The sequence below is a fragment of the Halichoerus grypus genome, chromosome 7, assembly GCF_964656455.1.
Source record: "Halichoerus grypus chromosome 7, mHalGry1.hap1.1, whole genome shotgun sequence".
Taxonomy (NCBI): domain Eukaryota; kingdom Metazoa; phylum Chordata; class Mammalia; order Carnivora; family Phocidae; genus Halichoerus; species Halichoerus grypus.
Window position 1 is genome coordinate 340338 of NC_135718.1, and position 20228 is coordinate 360565.

A 20228-nucleotide genomic window follows, 5' to 3' on the forward strand; every position below is an offset into this window, starting at 1 on the left:
ATCCCCGGAGCAGCCGGACGCATCTGAATCTGCCTGGTGCTTTATTCTGCCTTAAGCACTGGATGGCTCAGGCTGGGGAGTGGGAGGCACTCATGCTTCCCTCCTGATCCAGGGGCGTGATCGCCGCACACAACCCCATTTGCATTTGCACACACAGTCTGCCCACATCCAGTATGTGAAATAACTCCAGCGAGCTCGTGCCCACAGCTGCAAGGTCGGGCCGTGCCCTGGGATCCGGGCCCCTCAGACAGCGCCGGGCAAGCAGCCAGAGAATGAAGAGCACCGGGAGTCTGGCCTGAGTCCTGCACCGCCCCCCACCTGAGCAGCGGTGCACCTGTCCACCTGAGCGCCCACCAACGGGCAGCCTCCTGCCGTCTTTTTAGGGCCCATCTGCGGGGAGCTGACTGGTCCCAACCACTGACCTCTGCCATGCCCCTAGCCCCATCCCAGCATACAAGGAGGAGGCCTAAGGGGAGCAGATTATTCCAAGAGCAGGGGTGCTGGGTTGGGGGAGCTCTGGGGGCTCTCAATGTGTGGAGACAAGCCTGTGGGCCTCCCTTCTCCCAGACACAGCAGGCTAGGACCATGGTCACTGTTCCTGAAGACACATGTGGCCTCCACCTCTGCGAGGTTTATTTTTCCAGTTGGGGAAGGGTCAGGGCCCCCAGGAATCCTCCCTGGGATGGTAGATGTGGTCTCGATCCTCCTCTGGCCCTTGAAGCACCTGGGGAAGTGACAGTGCCCAGGACCAGAGCCCCGCCTCATCCTGGACCTCCTGGGCCTCCTCGGGTGGTGGGTGGTACAGGTCATCACGGTCCGGCTCAGGGTCCCAGCTGGGGCTTGGAACATGGCCCAGGGTGTCCTCGGTTCGTGCCTGGGCTTTGGTGCCTAAGGACAAGGAGATGGGTTGGAGGCGTGGTTCCCATCTGGAGGGAAGCCGACTCCATGGGGGCTCCTGTGCTGTGACCTTGTTCTCCGCCCTCCCCCTGTGCCCCGCCAGGGGTGCCCACCTTGACCTTGCAGTTTCTCCCACGTGGCAGCTGCAGGCTTTGGTGCCACCAGCAGCCCCATGAGCTGGTTGTCCTTTATCAGAGTTTCCACCAGTCGGGCGCCCCAGGCCCTGCGAGCACAGCTGGGTCAGTCAGGTCTACCTGCTCCGACGGAGGCAGCCAGCCAGCCCCGCCAGTGAGGGTGCCCCCACCTTCTGAGCAGCCTGAGGGCCCCGAGCAGGAGACCTAGTGGGAAGTTGCTCCCCACCAGAGTCCTTGGTGGCTCAGTTCCATCACTCGCCACCTGCCCCAGGGGCCCCGGGACAAGCACCCCTGCCCCCCTGCCAAGAGCTACGGCCAGGCAAACTCCACGGAACCCAGACCCGCAGGCCAGGCTTCCCCACCACATCCCTGAGCTGCAGGGGGCCCAGGAAGGTCGGAGCATCCCTTGGGAGGCATCCTAAGGGTGTCCCCTGAGAAAACGTCCTGGCCCAGCCCTGGGTCATGGAGACCCAGAGAACGTGGGCAGGAGCTCCCTCCTGTTCCGGAGGCCAGGCCTGTGCAGGCTGGGGAGTGGCTCTCTGCCCTCTGGCCTGGCCCAGTGGCCCTGGGGGAGAAACCAGCCGGGGTTGCCTCATGTGAGTGCAGGGAACAGGGCATGGCTTAGGAGGACCTCTGTCTGTGGCCACGGCCCTGGGGGTGGGGTAACTATCCTGGAGGCTGCTAGGAGAGCTAGGGGATCATCCTGGAGCCCCCCTGCCCCCCGGCTCTGGTAAGCCGCTAACAGGTCCCGTGGGGGCCCATGCTGGCTGGAGCATGGCCCCCTCCCCGAAGCTGCTGGGCAGGTCTTCCCCGCCATCCACAACGCCCTTAGCTTAGGGGGTTCCCAGAAGGGGCTGCTGGGGGCACTCACTCCTCTGTGTCCCGCTCAGGGGCCCCGACATGGCCTTTGGTCTTGATGAGGACCTGGAAGAGGGAGGTCACAGGTGTGGGGTCCAAGGTCAGAGGACACCTGCAGAGAGATGGCTCCAAGGCCCCCTGGACCACACTTGCTGACTCCACCCCACCCTTTGCGGACTGGACAGAAGCCGTGTGGTTCCTGGAGAGACAGGGCCACCCCTGGGGCTGCGTCTGCACCACTCCTCCCTCGCTGACGGCCTGAGGAAGGGGGCCAGCTCCTCTGAGTCCAGCCCTCTGTGGAGCGAGTTGAGCACGGGGGAGTGAATGAAACGTGACCCCTGGGGAGCGACCAGCTGTCTGTTGCCAGGAAGGGGTGGGCTTTCCCCTTCACCCGGTCTCTCCCAGGTGGGCAAGTCTGAGTGGTCTTGGCCCAAGGCGGGGTAGGAGGGGAAGAGGGATGGGGAGACACGGCCTGACACCAGTTACCTGCACAGAGAGCACCTGAGCAGCATGCGCAAAGACGGAGGATGCGCTCGGACTCAGTGCAAGTGAGTGTCATCAAGGGCCCCCTCCTCCACCTGGACCACCTGGGCGTCCATGAGCCTTGCCCATCAGACCCCACACAGGGGCCCGCTCCCCCTCACCCTGAGGGTCCCTCCCAGTGCCCACAGGGCCACCCGCCGCACTTGGTGTCCTTCCTTCACATTCCTTGCTGGTGGGGCAGGGCTGGGCGGAGGAGCCCGCACATACCTGGGGCAGGAAAGCCGAGCCTGTCTCCCCCAGCAGCAGAGCCACCAGGCTGGTGACCAGGAGGAGCCTGAGGGGACCAGAGAGGAGAGTGAGAGGCCGGCCAGGGTTGCTCCTGCTCATCAACCTCCAGACAGGACACCTAGCGGGGCAGCCCGGTGTGGTTGGCAGTATGGGTCCCAGCCAGGGAGGCCTGGGGCCAGGTCCACGGGTAGATTCATGGTCTCTCCATCTCACAGACCAAGGACACACAGGCACAGAGACGTGGGACCGCCACAGGCCCACGCGTGCTCCCAGGGCCCCTCAGACCAGGGGCCGCTGCCCCGCTGCACCCAACATTCTGGACAGATCCTCCGCTGCAAGCACGGGCCGCCGGGTGGATATGATGATCCGTGCCTTGCCTACAGCTCCCAGCATCTGGGCTAGCAGCCGCACACAGACACGCACCCCCTTGGGCACAGAGCGGTGAGGGCTCACAGCATCCTCGCCTAGGTGCTGATGGGCTAGGACCTGGGGCAAGGATCTCAGAGTGCTCTCTGTCCATGGCACCCCTGAAGCTGTGCACGGTGGTTCCCTCAGGGCCAGACTGCGCCTTGGCTCGTCTAGGGCTGTGGGTGGACGGCGGTGTCAGTGCGTGGGCACGAAGCCCCAGAGGAGGCAGGGAGGATGGGTGCTCTTCCCAGACACGTTCACCTTGACCCCTAGGGAGGCCAGGATGGCCAAGAGGGGAGAGGAGCCAAGGACCAAGCCCCAAGCAGGGAGTCTGCAAAGAAACACAGGACAGGTGACAAATGGACCCAGCAGTAAAGGTGCTAGAAGCCTCATCCAAGACAGGAGAGGAGAGGATGGGAGACTGGTGCCTGGTGCGTGTGTGTGTGCGTGATGCAAGTGTACATGGTGTGTGCATAGTGTGTGTGCGTGTGTGCGTGTGTATGTGTGCACGCGTGGTGTGTGCTGCATGTGTGTGTGGTGTGTGCACGAGCGTGTGGTGCATGCGTGTGTGGTGTGGGCACGTGGTGTGTGGTGCACGTGGGCATGATGTGTGTGCATGGTGCATATGGCGTGCATGGGTGAGCATATGTGTGTGTGTCTCGTTAAAAAACAAGACAACAGGCCCAAAATGGAATCGCTCACCCCAAGCCCCGGGTCACCAACCCGAACCCTGAAATGGATCCTTAAAGCAGTGAGGCGGGAACGCGCGGTCAGCCCTGGGTAGGTCATCTGCCCGACAGGCCCCTGCTGTCCCCTGAAGAAAAGTCACCCTGCAATGACCCACCGGCGTTTTGCTGCTGGAACTTTGTCATCCCGCTCCCTTCCACCTGTAATTCCTGTCTGCGGATGGGATTCCACCCAATTCTAATTGATTTTGCTCAAATAAACTCAAAATTTTAATATGCCTCCGTTTATCTTGTAACAGTCTGTGTGCACACAGGGTTCTTCCTGGCATTCTGGGGAAGGGTTCTTTCTGTCTCTGCAGCTGGCCGGGTGGCAGGCTGGGCAGGGCTGGGAGGGGCCAGGGAGCCCAGGGGGTCAGTGGGGGCCTCGGATCAAGGCTTCCTACAAGCTGCCCCACCCTTGTAGCCAGAGATTCCAGTTCCACAAAGACCTTTGCCTCTTCTCCAAGTGGCTCAGCGCTTTGGGGTGAGGGTTCCTGTGCACACCACCGGAGCCAAAGGGCGGGGGCGTGCCCTGGACCTCGGGGCACTGGCCTGGTCTGGTTCAGCTGCCCTGCCTCTCCCGGGCACCGACTCACAGACAGAGGCCAGCTCTCGTGCTGGCAGGGGCTGAACTGTGGACCTGTGCCTACGTGTCTGGACTCTACACCACCACCACGCTGTCCAGCTAAGCCAGGGAAAGCACCTCACACACCTCCCAGGATAGGGCCTCTGCCAGGTCCAGAGAGTGGGGGTGGCAGCGGGGAGCATGGGGCATCCTGGCTGTGGGCCCCCTGTAGATCTCTTTCCAGGAAGACAGCTCTGGATACCAAAGTGTTCCCAAGGCCCCCAAGCCACCCAGCAACCCACCTCTCTACAGGAGGGTATGGCCTCTGGTTCACGCCAGGGTTCCAAGGAGAACCCCTCAGAACAGGAGGGCAAGGGGAGGGCTCTGGCATAGAGGAGGAGGAAAGGGGACCCCCCATGGGATGAAGACAGCCTCTGGCCCCGGGGCCCAGCACACATCCCTGCTTCCAGGGTGATATTCCCTCAGGGTAGCATCTGACCCCTGCCCTCAGCCCCTGCCAGCCTCCAGCCTCCTCTTCTTGACCCAACCCTTTCTTTTGGGCAGTCACAAACCTGGTGCCTCTTCCCTCCCATGTGCAGGGGTGATTCTCTGCTGGGTCAAGGGACCCCAAGGGACAGGTGTGCTCTCTCTCTCATGGGGATCCCAGGGGTGGCCCTCAAAGCTAGTCCCCGGACGCAGACACCAGATGGGCCACAATCACTGGTAGCTCAGGACCTCTGGCAGCCCTGGGGACTGCAGCCAAACACTGGCGTGAGGACAGAGAGCCACCCCTTCCTCCCCGCCAACTCCCTCCCCTAGAGCCAGCCTGACCTGGGAAGGAGGTGCCCCAGGGGCTGGGGGGGTCTGGCTTCAGGAGCATTGGGCATTACCTTCTCATGATGGGGTCTCCTTCTCAGCGTAGACGATGCTCTTGGGGACCCGTAGTTCCAGATCCAAGCACACAGTGACTCAGACACCTGGCCCTGCTCCTCCCAAGCCAGGTTCCTCGGGGTTTTATGGCCCATGTGGGCGTATCTGGACAGAGGTCAGAGACCAGGGATCCCAACTACACCGGTGACTGGTTCTACCCAGCTGGCTCTCCACCAGCTGTCACTCCCATGAGTCCCCTACCACCCACTTCGGGACGGACCTGATGCAGCGCCCCTCCCACCTCAGCTCCCCACACTGGAATCTGCATGCTCCGTGCCCATTCCTCCTGGCCACCCACCAGCAAAGTGTCCTGATGTTGCAGGCTGGAGCTTTGTGACCCGGGGGCATTGGACCCCAAACTGGGCTGAGTGGTTGGCTGGAAGCTGGAAAACCGTCCCAGCAGCCCCCTGCCCTTTGGGCACTCTGGGCACAGGCCTCCTCCTGGAGCTGGGTTTGCTCAGAGACACGTGCAAGGGTTGGGGCTTCCCACAAGTTAGAGTGAGGAGCCTTACAACCAACCGGATCAGAGCTCTGGAACGCGACCCATGGCACAGGCGCAACTGAGAAGTGGGTGCTCAAACAGGCGCTGAGCCTTGGGTGGGAAGGGAGGGGCCAGCAGCCTCCTCACGGGCGGTGGGCACAGAGGCTCCGCAGGGCGTGTCAGGGAAGCAGCCCTAAAAGCTGCCTCAATGTGTCTGTGTGCTCCCGGCGGTCGGCAGAGAGCAGAACCCCACTGCCCAACCAGGCACGGCCTTGCGCAGTGTAGACCCAGGGGCAACCCACGGGAAGCCAGCTGTCAGAGAGCCAGGGAGGGGAAGGTACCGCGTGAGGTCAGTGCGTACATCACAAGGAAACAGTGTGCAGATCCAGCCCAAGGAAACTGCTAAACAAACAACCATCACCCTCAGCGGGAAATACCAGAATCCAAAGTGACTGCAACCTATAATCTAAGACATCTAGTTTGTTTGTTTTAAATGAAGAGATTTGAGATTTTGAGCAATTTTGGGTACAGAGAAAAATCTAGCAGAAAGTAGAGTCCCCCTACACCCTCTCTGGCTCACCCTGTTTCCCCACCACTAGCCTCCGGCATTGGTATGACACACTTGTTCCCTTGATGAAATCATTATTTCTCAACCAAAAATTACAAGACAGGCAAAGAAACAAGAAAAGTGTGACCAATATTTGGGGAAAAACAGGTAATAGAAAGTATCTCTGAGTGGACCCAGATATTGGACTTAGCAGACAAGAGCTGAGTGGGAACCATCGTAAAGAATTAAAGAGAAGGGTGATGAAATGTCTTAAGTAATTTCAATAAACAGAATTCTTAAAAGAACCAAATGGAAATTCTGGAATTTAAAAACACAATAACTAAAATTTAAAAATTCACTAGAGGGTTTAGTAGAAGACACATTTCAGTATTTAATATCTTTAAGCTAGATGAGCTCTTATTTTTTTTAATATTTTATTTATTTATTTGACAGAGACACAGCGAGAGAGGGAACACAAGCAGGGGGAGAGGGAGAGGGAGAAGCAGGCTTCCCGCGGAGCAGGGAGCCTGATGCGGGGCTCGATCCTAGGACCCTGGGATCATGACCTGAGCCGAAGGCAGACGCTTAACGACTGAGCCACCCAGGCGCCCCTCGATAAGCTCTTAAAGACAGATCAAAAGAAATTATCCAATCTGAAGAGACCAAAAAAGAAGAAAAATGAACAGCATCTCAGAGACCTGTTAGACCACGAGTGTCAAGCACACACATACACACACACATATATCATACGCCCATACGAACACCACACACGCACACACGCACCCATACACACACGTATACATCCCATCCATATGTACCCACATGCACACACACATACACACCACAAACGTGCGGTGCACCCACATATGCACACATACACATATAATACACATATGCGAACAGCACACGTGCGCACACAAGCAAAGACCCCACACCTACACGCATAGGCGCACAGATGCGTGTATACACATGACCGCACACACACACAACACCACATTTGTACACATACAGATACAGAGTCCCAAAAGAAGAGGAGGGAGAGAAAGGATCAGAAAGAATATATCAATACAGAATGGCGAAAATCACTCCAAACTTGATGAAAAGCATTTACTACAGACCCAATAAGCTCGATGAGCCCCAACTAGGATAAAACAAAGACATATCACAGCTCAACTGTTGAAGCCCAAAGACAAAGTCTTGAGAATAGCAAGAGAAAAAAACCACGCCTGGCAGAGCACCAGGAATCTGGCTGACAGCTGACTTCCTAGCAGAGACGGGACAGGCCGCGGCCCCGTCTTAGCGACTGTGCAGGGGACGAGAACGCTCCTAGGAGGCCAGTGTCACCCTGACTCCAGAGGCAAAGATGTTATACGGAAAAGAAAAGTATAGGCTAGTATTCTCCATGAACATTGACAAAAAATTCTTAAGAAAATATTAAAACGCATAAAAAGGAATTTATGTTAAGAATGCAAAATTGATTTAATATTCAAAAATGAATTGATACATTACACTCTACGGACAAAATGAAGGACAAAGAACATGTCATCATTTTAATAGATGCAGAAAAAGAATCTGACAAAATCCAATACGCATTTATGATAAAAACTTTCAACCAGGAACATGCTTGATAAAAAGGCATGTACAAAAAACCTACAGCAAACACCGTATTTCAGTGTAGGGTGGACAGCTTTCTCCTTAAGACTGGGTTTGAGATGAAGACGCTGCTATTCAACACTGTACTGTGGATTCCAAGCAGTGCAGCAAGGCAAGAAAAAGAAAATTATGCTTCAATTAGAATGGAAAAGTAAAACTCTTTATTTGCAGAGGATGTGATCCCATACTTAGAAAGTTCTAAGGAATCCAAAAAGAAATTACTAGAAGTAAATAAATTAGTAGCAAGATCTCAGGATATAGGATCAACATACAAAAATCAGTCTTCTCTATATACTAGCAATGAACAATTTTACTGAAATTAGGAAAAAAGTTCATTCATAATAGCACTGAAAACAATGAAATAGAAATAAATTTAACAAAAGAAGCACAAGACTAGGGCTGAGAGAAATTACAGATCTAAATACATGGAGAAGTGTTCCATGCTCATGGATTGGAAGATTCAATTTTGTTAAGATGGCAATTCTCCCAAAACTGATCTGTAGATTCAATGCAACTCCTATCAAATTCCTTGCAGGATTCTTTGTAGAAATCTGCAAGCTGATCTTAAAATTTATGTGAAAAGGTAAAAAACTCAGAAGAGTCAAAACAACTTTCTAATAGATGGACAAAGTTGGAAGACACACACTACTTCCATTTCAAAACTTGCTATAAAGCCACAGTGATAAATGATGTGCCACGTGCATGAGGATTGATAAATAGATGAGGGAAATGGAATTAAGGGTCTAGAAATAAACCCATGCATATATGGACAACGAATTTTTGACAAAGATGTCAAGATAATTTGATACGGAAAAGTGACTGTTTTCAACAAAAGGTGCTGAGACAAGTGAATGTCCATATGCCAAAAAAAAAAAAAAAAACTCCACAAAACAATTTAGACATATAACCTATATCGCACACAAAAGTTAATTCAAAATGCATCATTCTAGGGGCACCTGGGTGGCTCAGTCCATTAAGCGTCCGACTCTTGATCTCAGCTCAGATCTTGAGCTCAGTGTTGTGAATTCAAACCCCACGATGGGCTCCATGCTGGGCATGGAGCCTACTTTAAAAAAAAATCAAAATGCATCATTCTTAAATGTGAAAGCTAAAATTGTAAAACCTCTGAAAGAAAAAAAATGAGAAAATTTACAGCACCAAAAGCATGGTACATAAAAGAAAAAAATGGACGTTGGACCTCATCAAAATGACCAACTTTTGCACTTCAAAAGACACCACCAAGAAAGTGAAAAGACAAGTCATAGACTGTGAGACACTGTGAATTATATATTTGATAAAGGACTTGTATTCAGAATATATAAAGAGTTCTTACAACTCAATAATAAGACAAAAAACCCAACGAAAAATATTTGGAACATTTGAACAGATATTTCATCAAAAATATATAAGTGGCTAATAAATCCATAAAGAGATGCTTAGTTAGCATCATTAGTTATTAGGGATTCGATTTCAAAACACAGTGAAATATCACTACATGCCCACTAGGTCAGTGTTAGGGCAGAATCGTTCCCCCCCAAATTCTTATGTTGAAGTTCTAACCCTTAGCACCTTAGAATGTGGCTGTATTTGGATATGGGATCTTTAAAGAGATAACTAAGTTAAAATGAGGTCATAGGGGGCGCACCTGACTGGCTCAGTTGGGGGAGCATGCAGCTCTTGATCTTGGAGTCCTGAGTTCAAGCCCCAATTTGGTGCAGAGATTACTTAAATAAGTGAACTTGAAAAAAAAAATTAGGTCTTATGGGTGGGCCTAATCCATTTCTGACTAGTGTCCTTATAAGAAGAGGAGGTGAAGACAGACCCACACAGAGAGGTGACCATCTGAAGACACAAGCCAAGGGGAGAAGCCTCCAAGGAAACCAACCCTGCCCTTGATATCAGGCTTGTAGCCTCCAGCATTGTAAGGAACCAAATTCCTGTGGTTTAGCCACCCAAGGGGCACTCTGTCATGGTGGCCCTAGCTGATGACCACAGGTGGCTATTTGGCTGCTGGAAAAAAGACAGACAATAACAAGTGTTGGCAGGAGGTGGAGAGAGTAGAACCCTCATCCAGTTCTAGTGGGAATGTAAAATGGTGCAGCCCCTTTGGGAAAAGGTTAGCATTTTCTTAAAAAGTTCAACATAAGGGCGCGTGGGTGGCTCAGTTGGTTAAGCAACTGCCTTTGGCTCAGGTCATGATCCCGGAGTCCCTGGATCGAGTCCCGCATCGGGCTCCCTGCTCGGCAGGGAGCCTGCTTCTCCCTCTGACCCTCCCGACCCTCCCCCCTCTCATGTGCTCTCTCTCTCAGTCTCTCTCTCTCAAATAAATAAATAAAATCTTTAAAAAAAAAAAAAAAGTTCAACGTAAGCTACCATCTGACCTAGCAATTCCACTCTTAGGTACCTACCCAGAGAAGTGAGGCCAGTGTCCACACAAATACAAGTATGATGTTCCCAGCAACACCGTCTACAATAGACAAAGCTGGAAACAGTCCAGGTGCCCATCAGCGGGTCAAAGGGGGCCTAGCCAGACCGGCTTTACTCAAATTTTGTTCAACAGCAGAAGAGACCAATCACTGCTAACATCTGCTTTCCTTGCTGTCTTCCACCAGCTGGGACCCAGGGATGTGGAGCCTGACCCCAGCAGGGCTGAGCCCCCGCACTCGATCGCGCGACAAACGCCTACGGAGCGCCTTCCGTATGGGGTCAAGGCGCAGGTGCTGGGGCACAAGAGGACAGGCTTACCCTAGGAAAGCTGACGGCCCAGGGGCTTCAGGCGCTGAGACATGAGGAGGCCTTCCTCTGCGGGCGTGAAGGCCAAACCAAGGGGAGCAAGAAGGAAAGTCTGAGCACCTGACCGAGGTCGCGGGGGCAGCCTGGATACCCCCAGGCCGAGGAGCAGCCAAGGCTCAGCTGGCCAGGTGTCTGCTCTCCCGCAGTGAGGCGGTGTGAGTGTGAGGGGTGTGCGTGTTAGGCTAGACCCCCCCACGCCCCCACCCCGCACAGCTCCGATGGGGGGGCACAGTGGTAGTGCAGCGGCAGCAGCAGACGCAAGTGCTCCCGTCCCTCCGCCCGCGTCTCCCAGGCAACAGCAGCCTCGGTCTCGGCTCGGCCCCTCCCCCGCCCCGCCCCGGCTGCGAAGCGTCTGGAACCGCATCCTTCCTCCGCATCCTCGTCCTGCGACCGCATCCTGCAACAGCTGCCCGTTGGAGCCGCCTGTGAGCCATTTCCACATTTCTCCTTGTGGAGCGGGGGCAAAGGGGGCCGAGTGTGTGCAGGGGAGTGTGCACGGGTGTGTGAGGTACGTGTGCAGGTGCGTGTGCAGGTGCGTGTGCGAGATGCGTGTGCAGGGATGGGGGCACTGCGGCTGACCCAATGGCAGCCAGGTCGAGCCGGGGGTCCTCCCTTGGGGTCTCTGCTGACCGGAGCGGGGGTGCTGTCCCCAAGCCTCCCCGGCGATCGGGGGGCCTCCGCGGGGTGAGCCGCTGCCTGGACCTTCCAGAAGAACCGTAGGTATCCAGCCTTGCACAGACCCGACGGCTGCCCGGATCTCCGGTCCTCAGCACAGCCGGACAGCTTGGGTGGGGGTCGGACTGCTGAACATCGGCTCCCTCACCATGGTCTGAGAGAGCCACTAGGAGGTGGGCGTCCCCGAGGTGGGGAGGGGCTGCCAGTTCCAGAACCCGTTCAGCTCTGTCTGAGGGTGGGAGAGAGCGGGGGTCGAGGGGCGGGGGGGGGGCGGAGGCGGGGGAAGCGTCGAGGCAGAAGGCGTCGGACGAACCAGATCACCGAGAAGCATTGCTGGCACCGAGAGCGGGGTGGCTGTGGCGGGGGCAGCTGCGTGGTGGCCAGGAGGCAGGCAGAGGGGTATTTCTCCAGAACCACCTGCCGCAGCCCGGGGACTCGGGGCCACAGGTGGCTGGTGTGTGGGAAGCCAAAGCTGGGCGCAAACCTGCGCTTCCCCTCTCGGGGCTGCGCTGGCGCTCGCAGTTCACCTACCCTTGAACCAAAAGCCAAACCCAGGACCCGCCCGCAGGGCCTCTGGTGGGGGCTGCGGCTGGGGCGGGGGGCGGTGAGGCGGGGGCGGAGGTGTGTGCTCCGCGGGGTTCCAGCAAAGCACGCAGTGCCCTGCGCTCCGCAGTCACATGCACGCTCTCGACACGCGCAGGACGCTTGTGCCCAGGCCGCACCAGCCCGCGCCCGTGCGCACCGGCGCGCACCCTCCTGAGTGACGCAGCATACGAGGGGGGCGGTGAATGCGAGTCTGCGACCCGCGGATCTGCAGCCGGGCTTCTGTAGTGCTTTCAGCTGAGGGCCCTGTCCCGCCTCTCCGTCGGTGCGTCGGCCCCGCAGCACAGCCTCAGCGCCCACCCCGCGCCCCCTCCCCAAACGTCGGAGAGGAGCAGGCACCGCCCGGACCCAGGAGCCCACAGCGGGTGGGAGTAGATGACCCGCTGGAGAAGACACAATTACAGCGCAGGGGGGAGGGAGGGGGGCCAGTGGGAGGAGTAGGGGTGACCCCCCTAGTCCACGGAGTTCTGTGTCTGTCGTGTGAATGAGCCCAGCCAGCTTCCCCAGAGGGTCCCCATGACTCAGCGAGGGAAACGAATGTTCGGGGGAGGGGGTCCCACATGTAGCCCAGCCCCTTCCCCAGCATTTTGCCGGGGGCATGAGGCCTGGAACCAGAAGCGGAGAGTCCAGAAGGCCCCAAATGTCTCCTTTCCTTCACGAAGATATGTCATCCCCGGCTCCGTTTCCATGGAAACCCGCGATGACGCAACATGGACATCACGCCATGTCGGAGGAGTTGGAGCTTAGGTTTGGCTCCTAGAGACCCCAGAGGCGGAGCTCCTTGTAGGGAGACTGGGCAGACCCCGGCCCAGCCTTCCAGCGGGCGTGGCCAGCAACCCGAGATTGACAGGGCTGCGGGGCTGCGGGGCTGCGGGGCGGCCACAAGCTCTGCCCCTCCGCACTCTCCTCTGCAAACCATAGGCTGGATTTGTGAGCCGCGCGGACGCTGCTGCCAGAAGGCCTCCAGCCCCCTCCCCCTGCAATGCCACACCCCTCCCGCCCCTGCGAAGCTCCCCTCAAGCCCGGGGCACTTGCTGCCCCCCCCCGCCCCTCCCCTACTGTCCCCTGTCAGTCCCTCCCTCCGTGGCACCTTCCCAGCGCTCCTGAGCCGTTTTCTTCCTCGCGCTGCAAAGCCCGACCTCTTTATATTTATATTCCGGTGGTTCCTTGTCCATCTCTGCCTCACAGAGAGCGGACGTCGTCTCCATGGTCCGCGTGAAGAATAACCCATCGCGCGCCTGTCTGGGGCAGGTGCGGACGTGTCCGTGAGTCCTCCCCAGGCTGCTCCCCTGCCAAGCCCGACTCTCCTCAGGAAAAGCCCTCCAGCCAGGGAGTGGGAGTTGGGGACGCTTCGCTGACCTGAAAGGGCCCTGGGCCAGGCGCGTAAATCCAAGGAAGGGCCCCAGCTCAGGGCCCTAATGAGACCTTCCTCCCTGGAGGGCCGGGGAAGTCCACGATGGGGGTGCCCCTCTCTTGCCTAGCTGGCTGTTTCTTGCCTGCCCCACAGTGCCGCTCCTGGCCACCCCTCCCTCTTGTCCTACACATCCCTGACCTCCCTGCCCAGCACCTTGCACACTCTCCATCCTGGGCATCTGCCTGCCTCTCTGCCTCTGGGTGGGAGCTCCTCTGCATTCCCACCCTGCCTGCCCTGGCCTCTGGGGTGTGAGAGACTGGGTCACCTATGGGCCTGGTAGGCACCTGCGCTGGTGGGGCTGCTACAGTGAGAGGCGTTTGGGGATGGCGAAGTCACCTAGGGCAGAAGTTTGGGGATTCAGAGGCCCAGCTGTCTTTGTAGGGTGGGTGCAGGCAATGGCCAGGGAGGGAAGAACAGCCCCTGGGGCTCGGCCCTTCGGTCCTCACAAGGAAGGGAGTCGAGGGACAGCCAGGGCACCGTGGCCAAGGCGTTCACCTTCTCTGTTCAGGTGAACATCAGGGTCCAAATCCTGGGGGAGGGCATGGGGTAGCTGTGCCCCCAGCTTGCTGTCCTTTGGTTGTTGGGTTCGTTTATTTTGAACTCTTTTTGTTGTGAAATATAATGAATATTGGGAAGAGGACATAAAACAAATGTGTAGCCTAATGATTTAAGGTAAGTGCTCCCCAGTCATCCACCATCCAAGTGAAGCCTAGAAATCCCCACCTGTCCCTGAAGCCGCTCCCCTCCCCCAAAGGCAGGCCACCCAGACTCTCCAGACACGGAAGCAGTTCATTGGTCTGGACCCCTGGAGTGCGTGTCCCTAATCACCCGAGACTGGTTCCTAAAGGTTATGTCAGAGTTGGCTTGTTCTTGAGCCGGCTTTGTGCCTGGCTTCCTTCGGCCAACCTCATTTGGTGGGATTCGGGGCTGTGCTTGCATGCAGCTCTGACCCTTCATTTGCTAGGAATGCCTCCGCTGATTGACTTGTTTTACTCTGGATGATGTGTGGTGCTGTGTACTTCTGTGGGAACAGCACTGCTATCCACGGTCATGCACACCCGTCTCTTTGCTGGCTGTGCACCCCGGAATGAGGGCTGGTCGAAGTTCGACGTGTGTGGATTCTCTGAATTGACACCACTGTGCGGCGTCTTTCGCTCCTTGAGCTCTCCTGGGCTTGGATGGGCTTCAGTGTATCTCCTTAAGCTGGTTCTAACTGGTCTCCCTCTGGACTAATGAGGGTGAGCACCTTTTTAGTATTCATGGCCGTTTGAAATCCTTCTCTGTCCATTTTTCTATTGGGTTTATCTATCTTTTTCTTTATCAACTTGAGCTGTTCTTTACATACTTTAGATATCTGCCCTGTATTGGCTTCCTTGGGCAGCTGTAACAAATTACCACAACTGGGTGGCTTAAAACAACAGACATTTATTCTTTCACAGGCTATGGAGGCAAGAAGCTGGAAATCAAGAACTGGGAAGGGCTGTGCTCCCTTTGAGGCTCTAGGGAAGGATCCTTCCTGCCTCTCCCAGCTTCTGGCGACTCCAGATATCCCTTCGCTTGTGAATGCGTCCTTCCAACCTCTGCCTCCATCTTGACATGACCACCTCCCTGTGCGTGTCCAAATTTCCCCCTTCTGTAAGGACTCCAGTCAGTGGGTTAGGGCCCCTGTAATCCAGTATGACATCATCTTCACTTGATCACATCTGCAAAGACCCTATTTCCTAGTAAGGTTACATGCACAGGTAGCAGGGGTTAGGACCTGAACATTTCTTGTTGACGAACCCACAAGTCCTTTGCATGTTGCAAATATCTTCTCCGGTCTTGCTTTCTGTTTCCATTCTTTGAAGGCTATGTTTTGATAAGCGGGAGTTCTTAATTTTAATGTAGTCCTTTTATGGTTAGTACTTATTTCTCGTATTGAGGAACTCTTTCCCTCCCCCAGACCAGGAAAATATTCTCCTGTATTATTTTCAAGATGCTTTTCCAACTTAGGTGTATCCACCTGGAGTAGATTTCTATGTGTGATGGGAGGTAGGGATTAGGTCCGTTTTCCGTGTGGACATCTGTTTATCAAAAGGTGGCCATGCCGCCTGCTTTGCATGGCATCTCTGTCACAAATCCGTGGTCCCTGTGTGTGGGGTGTGTCACACGGAGCTTTGTGCACCACACACCAGTACCACACGGCTGTGTAAGCTGGGCACCTGGCGGATGAATACCCACTTGTTCTTACAAGATGTCACATGTGTTCTTGTTCCTTTACTTTTTGTATAAAATTACAGTGCTTGGCAAGTTCACACACAAAAAAATTCTGTTGGGCTGTTGATTGGTATTTATTGATTCTACAGATATATTTTGGGGGGAAATGACATTTTTACATGTGGAACCTTCCAAAATCCATTACCATTTTGTTCCCCACTTGTTAAGGAAGTTAGGTCTCCTTTTGTCTTAGTCAATGTTTTGCCTGAGGTCTTCCATGATTTTCCATATGGAATTTCTTTCCATTTCTCTGAAGTCTGTTCCTGAGCATTTGGTATTTCCAATACCGTTTAAATAGAGTCTTTCAAAAACTTATTTTCTAATTTTTTGTCACTGATACATAGAAATATAATGACTCCTAAAAGCCTTGGATGGACCCTGCTGGACTCACTCTTCAAGCTTTGTAATGGATCCACAGATTCATGTGGATTTTCTACGCACACAATGTTCGATTCATGAACAGAGTATTACCTGACCTCGTCCAGGCCTGTTATCTCTTATCCATTTTTCCTGCCCTACAGCTTGGCTCAGACCTCCAGCACCATGATTTATAGAACTGATAATAAAAGGCCTTTTTATCTCCTTCCTCATCTAAAAGGCAAAGCTTCCACTGTTTACATTCAATAAGGATTGCTGTAGGGATTTTTGTGGATGGCCTTTATCAATCAGATTAAGGAGGTGTCCTTCTGCCCCTAGAGTGTTAATAGACTTTTAAAATAATAAACAGATGTTGAATCTTGTCAAATACTTTCCCAGATATTATTTAAATTGATCAGATGATTTTTTTAAAAAGATTTTATTTATGTATTTATTTATTTTAGGGGAAGGGAGGAGGGACAGGGGGAGAGAGAGAATCTGAGAGTCCCCGCTGAGCACAGAGCCAGATCCAGGTCTCGATCCCAGGACCCTGAGATCATGACCGGAGCCGAAATCAAGAGTCTGACGCTTACCCAACTGAGCCACCCAGGCGCCCTGGGGTCATTTTCGTTGAGCACAATAGCAGCCCTTAGAATGTGCCCTAGAGCAGGCTGGCTAATGGCAGACTCTGCCAGTGTTGTGTGTCTGGGCATTCACTGGTCAGACGCGCCACCCTGTCCGTGGCTCTGGGGCCCACGGGGAGACCAGAGGGCAGGAAGGGACTAGAGGCCTGTGGCTGAACATGCCCAGTTTGTCCTGAGAGGTTGGCCTGTCCGTGCATGGCCTGCCCTGGCTCTGGCATGAGGAACACTGGGGCCAGCCTGGGGCCCTCTCGCTCCCTCACAAGCTGGCATGGACATCCGCTAGGTGGTGAGTGGGCAGTAACCTGAGTTTGTACCTCTGCACAGGACAAGGACCACCGTTCACCATGGTGAAGCTGGGTTGCAGCTTCTCCGGGAAGCCGGGCAAAGACCCCGGGGACCAGGACGGGGCTACCACGGACAGCGTCCCTCTGATCAGCCCCCTGGATGTCAGCCAGCTCCAGCCACCATTCCCTGAGCAGGTGAGGGCCTGGGTCAGCAGGAAGGGCCGTCAGCAGGGGCTCAGCAAGCAAAAATGCCCACCCTTCCCTGTGGGCCCGAGACAAGGTCTTTGTGCAACGACTGAGGGAGAGCCCCTTTCTGGAGGAATCTGTAGGAAGCAGAACTCAGCTCTGGTGTAGTCCTGCTTGACCCCACCAGAGCTCTGGAGCATGACCGGCATCAGAAGTTGTCCCAGCAGGAGGGGAGGGGGCAGCCATCTGAACCCATGTCGGTCAACTTTTGGCCGAGGGCAGTTCTCCAGGGATCTGGGCGGGCTTCAGTGGTGTCTACTATAGTTGTGGACCTCGTTCTCGACAGACAGGTGGGAAGGCTCAGTGCTTGCCCCTTGGGAGCACTCACAGAGCACAGGACTGTACTTGCCTGCGCCCCATGTGGTAGGGGCCTCAAGACTCTGGGAGCCAGAGGAGAAGTCAGGGTGGACTTCCTGGAGGAGGGAGCCAAGATGTGGAACAGCTACAGGGGAAGCTCCTGGCAAGGAGAGCTGACACCCTTAGAACTGAAGGCAGCCCTCAGACTGAGGGCCTCCCTCTGTGGTGTGGCCAGGCCCCAGGGCTGCCATGGCCCAGCAGGCATCCAGCATCCACCTTCCCTTAGCCTTGGCTCGTAACCAGTGGAGTCTAGCCACTAGACAGTCCTGGCAGCTGGTCAGGACCCACACCATTGCTGGTCAGCTGACCCCTGGACCCCTCCCAGTCCTCCCAGTTCAGGGTCCTCCAGGTCATCTCTTTCCACAGGTGGTTATCAAGACACAGACTGAATACCAGCTGTCCTCCCCGGACCAGCCCAAGAAGTTCCCCGACCTGGAGGCCCAGAAGCTGGCCTGTAACCACCCGGAGGAAGGGCGCAGGGTAACCCAACCTCCCAGTCCCACGCTGCCCGGTGGTCGATTCCAGGGGGGCTCAGGGCAGGGGAGATGGTGAGCAGGCAGCTGCAGGCATGGGTGCCCGTGCTCTGAGCCGGTTGGCTGGGGCCCCCCTGCTCCCTCGCCTGCTCTCACCCCATTCAGAGGCCTTCATCCTGCTATAAAGGGGGTGAGAACAGCAGTTTCCTTCCGAGGAGCTTCGAGAGCCACTCTGGGCCCCCCCTCCTCCTGCTGTGTGCCCCTTTTCCCAGTGGGCCGTGTGTCTCTGCCTTAGCCACTCGTGGGTTTTGTATGTAGTATGGAAAGTCACTTCTGCTGTGTATCCGCTTAATATTCCCCCCCCCCCCGTTTTTTTAGCCCTTAAGTTCACTAAATGATGGTTTTGGTTATTTTTAGCATACCATTTCTAAAGCCTTTTGGTTTTCATCAGTGAAACCTGCCCTGTCTCCTCTCCTCTGTTGTTGGGAGCTAGAAGCGCTCCCCCGACAGATGCCAGTGAGCCCCTGACCGCTGCCCTGGCCCTTGCCGCGGCTTCACACCCCCCTCCACGGGGTCCCTCTCCTTTTCACCCGCCCCTGCAGCTGCCCACCGCACGGATGATCGCCTTTGCCATGGCGCTCCTGGGCTGTGTCCTAATCATGTACAAGGCCATCTGGTACGACCAGTTCACCTGCCCCGACGGCTTCCTGCTTCGGGTAAGGCCTGGCGAGCTGCGGAACGGGGTGGGGCGTGGGGCAGTCCAGGCCTTCCCGTGCTCGGATGCCGCTGGGCAGAGTGCCAGGGAGGGTCCCACGGAGGTGTCCGTGTGGCAGCGTGGGAGGCGGGCGCCTCCGGTGCCGCCCTCTGCCCTCCTACCCCGCCCCTGACCCGCCCCCTCCCGCAGCACAAGATCTGCACCCCGCTGACCCTGGAGATGTACTACACCGAGATGGACCCCGAGCGCCACCGCAGCATCCTGGCCGCCATCGGGGCCTACCCGCTGAGCCGCAAGCACGGCACGGAGACACCCTCGGCCTGGGGGGGGAGCTACCGCGCCGTCAAGGAGGGGCCCAAGGCGCCCACCCAGGCGGGCGCGGCGGGGGCGGGGGCGGCGGGGGCGGGGGCGGCGGCCACCGAGCCCCCCGGCAAGGCCTCCGCGCTGGGAGAGAAAGAGGCGGCGCGGAAGGCGGCAGGCAGCGTCCCGCCCCCGGCCCCCCAGTGAAGGCCTCCGCACCTGCAGCCCGGGTAGGTGTGCTGGGGGGAAGGGGCGGGGAGGAGGGGATGGGGGCGGGGGGTCACGTGAACTGGAAGTGGAGGGGCGGGGCTCAGCCATGCACTTCTTCCCACGCAGGTGGGCGGTGAGGGGTCGTGTACCCGCCTCGCAGCGCCCGCTCTCGCCCCTCCTCCCCTCTGTCTCGGCAGCGCCCCGCGCCGGCACCTGTGACAGCCCTCGCCCGACGCTCTCACATCCTGTGGTCGTGCCCCTGCTTCCAGGACCCCTCGCTGATGCCCCCTGCCCCCTGAGCTTCTAGCTCTGTTGCTTTTCTCTAAGTAAAGATTCACATCCACCTGGGTCTCTTGTTTCTCCTGAGCATCCTCCGTCCCGCTGGCCTCTTTCCTGCCTTCCCAACCCCCCCGCGTAGGTGAGCACTGGCATCATGCCAAACCCCTACTGCCCAGAGGAACCCCAAAGGTTCCTGAAGAGCGGTGGTAGAGGGGCAGTGAGCCGCCCTGGGAAGCCGCGGTTCACGGACAGGGACAAGGCCAGGGCCACTGTGCGAGCCGCCCTGGGTGTCAGGGCCCAGCGTGGACAGGGCTTTGTCTGGTCCATTGCTCGGCTGACTGCAAAGAAATAAGCTCACCTCTGTTCAGGGGAGCCTCTAGGATCTGGGCTCCATCCCTGACTACCCCCTACCCTATATCCAGCAGAGCTGCTCCATCCCCTGCTGCCGTTCCTGGTCCCCACACAACTACCCCATTTGACGGGAGTATCTGAATTCCCCTGTTCTGGGCAAGCACCCACATATGGTTCCTTCCCCCAACTGCCTGCCCACAGGCATGAGTCACTGAAGAAATGAGAGAATGCATGGATCCACCGGGCCCTGGGCCACAGGAGAGGGGATGTGAGCCCATCCCTGGGGCATGAAAGGGCTCCCT

The 20228-nt window shown here is 56.3% G+C and overlaps 2 protein-coding genes across 3 annotated transcripts; one reads left to right on the forward strand and one right to left on the reverse strand.

Annotated features, from left to right (window-relative positions):
* Positions 1–589: 589 nt before the first annotated feature.
* Positions 590–10933, reverse strand: PRAP1 (proline rich acidic protein 1). The gene is made up of 6 exons (XM_036109626.2): positions 10715–10933; positions 5249–5393; positions 2640–2706; positions 1903–1955; positions 1011–1120; positions 590–888 (listed from the first exon to the last, which is right to left on the reverse strand). The coding sequence occupies exons 2-6, from the start codon at positions 5254–5256 to the stop codon at positions 656–658; spliced, it is 471 nt and encodes a 156-aa protein (XP_035965519.1). The 5' UTR covers positions 5257–5393; positions 10715–10933; the 3' UTR covers positions 590–655.
* Positions 10934–11058: 125 nt separating this feature from the next.
* CALY (calcyon neuron specific vesicular protein) lies at positions 11059–19639 on the forward strand. 2 transcript variants are annotated; one of them, XM_036109622.2, is made up of 6 exons: positions 11059–11187; positions 17036–17190; positions 17965–18078; positions 18674–18787; positions 18976–19316; positions 19494–19639. In XM_036109622.2, the coding sequence occupies exons 2-5, from the start codon at positions 17056–17058 to the stop codon at positions 19291–19293; spliced, it is 681 nt and encodes a 226-aa protein (XP_035965515.2). In that variant the 5' UTR covers positions 11059–11187; positions 17036–17055; the 3' UTR covers positions 19294–19316; positions 19494–19639. The 2 variants fall into 2 exon arrangements, with proteins under 2 accessions (XP_035965515.2, XP_035965517.2); XM_036109624.2 differs by having other exon boundaries at positions 11114–11270.
* The last annotated feature ends 589 nt before the right edge of the window (positions 19640–20228 follow it).